The following is a 3,475-nucleotide window of genomic DNA, read 5'->3' as shown; positions in this document are numbered from 1 at the left end:
CTGAGGGCAACCCTTCCCATCTGTGACAAGGGTCATCTCCACAGCATCTAGCAGAGACCGAACCCGAGTTCGGCGCTGCAGAACCTGGAGCCAGCCTCTTTGGAGTGTATGTCTTAGTAACTTGGGTTAGTTGGGTAGCATATTGGCTTATGACAATCATGTTCCAGTCACACGGCTGCTATAAAGAAGAGCGCAGAGGAAGTCTGCCACCGTCTTAAATGATAGAAGTGGAAGCAGTATTTGTTTCCTGAGAGAGTCTCGTGTATCCAAGGCTATACTCACAGCCAAGGGTGGCCTTGAATTTCCTGACCTATCCACCTCCAGAGTACTGGGATTACGGATGTGTATCACCCATTGGTTTTATGTGGTGCTGGAGGTGGTACTCGGGGTTTCGTTTGTGCTGGGCAGACACTCTTATCATCCCCAGCCCAGCATTTCTAATAGCCTGGCACACTCTTGGGAAGCTGAGTCCTGGGAAATACTCAGGCTGATCTGGAATTTGTGTCCCAGGGATCTCCAACCCCGACACGATTTTAGCTTCCTAGTCACAAGAAGCAAGCCCGATGCCTTCCTTTATAAAGGACAAACGTTTACTGTTTATCAGCCTGGCAGGGCACAGTGGGCGCAGGGAGGAAGGAGTTGCAGTGGCCATTGGGGTTGGTGGTTCAGAAGATGCAGGTGCAACCCACAGCGATGGTCTCCATGACGACGCGGTGGCGACAGGGCCCCGGGCGCGGAGCTGGCGGACAGAGGCGGCGACGCACTGGCACCTGGCTGAACACTGGCACGCTCACCATGCTGCGGTCCTCCTGCATGGTGAAGGGGTTCACGCAGCCCAGACATAGGCACCGCGCTTCGGGCAAGTCCGCAGGGATGCGGCTGGGGTCGTGGTTGATGCTGCGGGGGGGGGGGGGGGGGGGGGGGGAGCGGATGGGCAGGAGAGAGCAGGGTGAATGCCACCGTGAACAACAAAGGGCTCATGCTATCCCCAGGGGTTCCTGCGGAGTTAGAGTTAGGGCTAGAGCTAGTGGCCAGGGTGTGTTGTAATGAACTGGGCCTTCCCAAAAAAGGAGACTCAGATCTGGAAGCTAGTCACTGCTGGTCAGGTCCTATGTCACCAGCTTCCTCTTTTCACCCAGTAAGACACCACAGGGACCATGGAAAAACCCAAGTCTTCCGTCTTCTCTTCCTTCTCTACCTTATTTTTATATTGTGGGGATATATTTTTATATATCTACAGGGATAAAATGTACACACATGGATGTAGACTCTGCCTTGGAAGAGGACCTGGGCCTGTGTTCTATTGTTTTACTGAACCTCAGAGACTCAACCAGCTTTGGGGTGTTGTGGTTTGGTTTGGATTGATTCAGTCTTTCTTTCTTTCTTTCTTTCTTTCTTTCTTTCTTTCTTTCTTTCTTTCTTTCTTTCTTTCTTTCTTTCTCTCTCTCTCTCTCTCTCTCTCTCTCTCTCTCTTTTCTTGTTTTGTTTGGGTTTGGGGGTTTTTGTTTGTTTGTTTTTCATTTTTGAGACCAGGTCTTTTTGAGACCAGGTCTTGTTTTGCAGCCCAGGATGACCTCCTGCCTGTGATTCTCTTGTCCCAGCCTTCCCAGTGCTGGAATGACACCATGCCCAGCTCAACAAGTTGTTTTTGTTTTTTTTTTTTATTCTATTATCTATCTATTAATTTATTTATTTGAGATCAGAGGAGACTTTGCAAGGAGCTAGAGTACAACTTGTGGGAGTCAGTTCTCTCCTTCCCTTGTATGAATTCTGGGGATTGTATTTTTAGACACATATTATGTTAAAAGCATATCTGTCTTAGACTTTAGACACTCATTGGTGAGAGCCTTCTGGGGTTGTCCCAGACCTAGACTATCTGCTCTGGGTCCTTTCTTCTCTGTCTCAATTTCCTCCTCAGTTAAACACGGATGAGAGGTAAGAGAATTAGACCTGGGAGCATACGCTATCAGTCACCTCACTCTGCTTGGGAGTGCCTTGGAAATAAATTTGAAGTCTTTTGAATGAGCCTACAGTTTTACAATCTCCCTGACTGACACATGGGCACCACCACGTAGGAGCAAGCGGCGGTCTGCAGGATGCTGACTGACTCCATTGCCACATTCTTGGGCCATACCACTCAACAGAGTAGCTACTGGCTACATGTGCCAACCTACCATCTATACCAGTGTTTCAGTCTCATCCCAGTGGTTCAGTAGTCACCTGGCTACCACAGTGGGCTGTGTCACAGGAAGTCCTGGCCAACAGTGCTATTCTAGAGTCTTGGGGATATAAGCACCATAGCTGGTAGAGCTCTGGGCTGAATTTGAGCGAGCTAGCCATTTCTTCATTCCATCTGGTCCATGTACCTAGGACCTCTTCTGCCTGCGGACCTAGGGGTGGAGCTGGACATACAGACATTGCTTCTGTAACCCAGGGCAACAAAGTGATTTCCCAAGCCAAAGCGGGGCCATGCACCCTAAGTATAGAGAAGCAGGTGCAACACCCATGATCAGGGCGTCAATCCTCGGGAATCTGACCGGGTGAGCACAGAAACCCTGAGGTAGTTCTGAGCTGGGCTTTAAGAAGGCGCCTCTCATGCTCGCTTTGGCAGCACATATGCTAAAATTGGAATGATACAGAGAAGATTAGCATGGCCCCTGCACAAGGATGACACGCAAATTTGTGTAAGCATTCCATATTTAAAAACAAAAAACAAAAAAGTAGGTGCCTCTCTGGCATGAAAGAGATGTGAGCATGGCCATCGAGTGTGAACCACAGTGCTGGACAAAGTACTTTAGAAGCACTCCAGTTGAGACCTGGAGGATAAAAAGATGGTGCTGTGTATGTCCACCTGAAGTACACACCACCATTGCTTCCAGCTGGGGAAACTGAGGCGCCGCAGCAAAGCTATTCAACTGACTGACAGCCTCACAGGTGGTAAGATGCAGAAAGTGGGATTCAAATTCACCTGAATCCAAGGTCTTGAACACAGTGTCTGGGACAGGGGAAATGGGGGCCTGCCGTGCCCAGCCCACCTACCTGTATCCCCAAGGAGACAGGCTTCTCTTGTTGGACAGCCACAGCTGCAGGTTGACCTCGCATTTCCTCTTGGCTGGCTCGGAGCTGTTCCTCAGCTGGGCCACCATCTCTCCAAGGTTCCTCTCATACTCTTCCATTCGAGCGTAGGGCTTTCCTCGCGATACCAGGTCCAGTGGCACCTGGTGAGGCCCAGGGGCCAAGGGGCCAGGCCTTCCTTGCCCTTTCCTTTTGCCCTTGGTGTTCCGGGGCTGACTTGGCCCCAGGAAGATAGAGATGGCAAGAAGGAGCAGCTGAGAAAGAAGGCCAGAACCAAGGTCAAAGGTCAAAGGCCAGAACCAAGTCTCTCTGGGCCAAGGCTTAGGCTTAGGGCAAAGAGGAGAGAGGCCTCTCTGCATTGGCCACTTTGTATCTGGACACTTGTGTTGTGTTAGGCACT

The 3,475-nt window shown here is 50.4% G+C and overlaps 1 protein-coding gene and 1 non-coding gene across 2 annotated transcripts; one reads left to right on the top strand and one right to left on the bottom strand.

The window, feature by feature from the left end:
- Positions 1–591: 591 nt before the first annotated feature.
- Il17b (interleukin 17B) lies at positions 592–3,456 on the bottom strand. The gene is made up of 2 exons (XM_076554700.1): positions 3,040–3,456; positions 592–897 (listed from the first exon to the last, which is right to left on the bottom strand). The coding sequence occupies exons 1-2, from the start codon at positions 3,432–3,434 to the stop codon at positions 666–668; spliced, it is 627 nt and encodes a 208-aa protein (XP_076410815.1). The 5' UTR covers positions 3,435–3,456; the 3' UTR covers positions 592–665.
- Positions 2,596–2,703, top strand: LOC121824198 (U6 spliceosomal RNA). The gene has a single exon (XR_006066016.1). It is a non-coding gene; the product is annotated as a U6 spliceosomal RNA (small nuclear RNA).
- Positions 3,457–3,475: the final 19 nt, after the last annotated feature.

The sequence above is a fragment of the Peromyscus maniculatus genome, chromosome 19 (assembly GCF_049852395.1).
Source record: "Peromyscus maniculatus bairdii isolate BWxNUB_F1_BW_parent chromosome 19, HU_Pman_BW_mat_3.1, whole genome shotgun sequence".
Taxonomy (NCBI): domain Eukaryota; kingdom Metazoa; phylum Chordata; class Mammalia; order Rodentia; family Cricetidae; genus Peromyscus; species Peromyscus maniculatus.
This window is presented reverse-complemented; position numbering and strand designations above follow the sequence as displayed.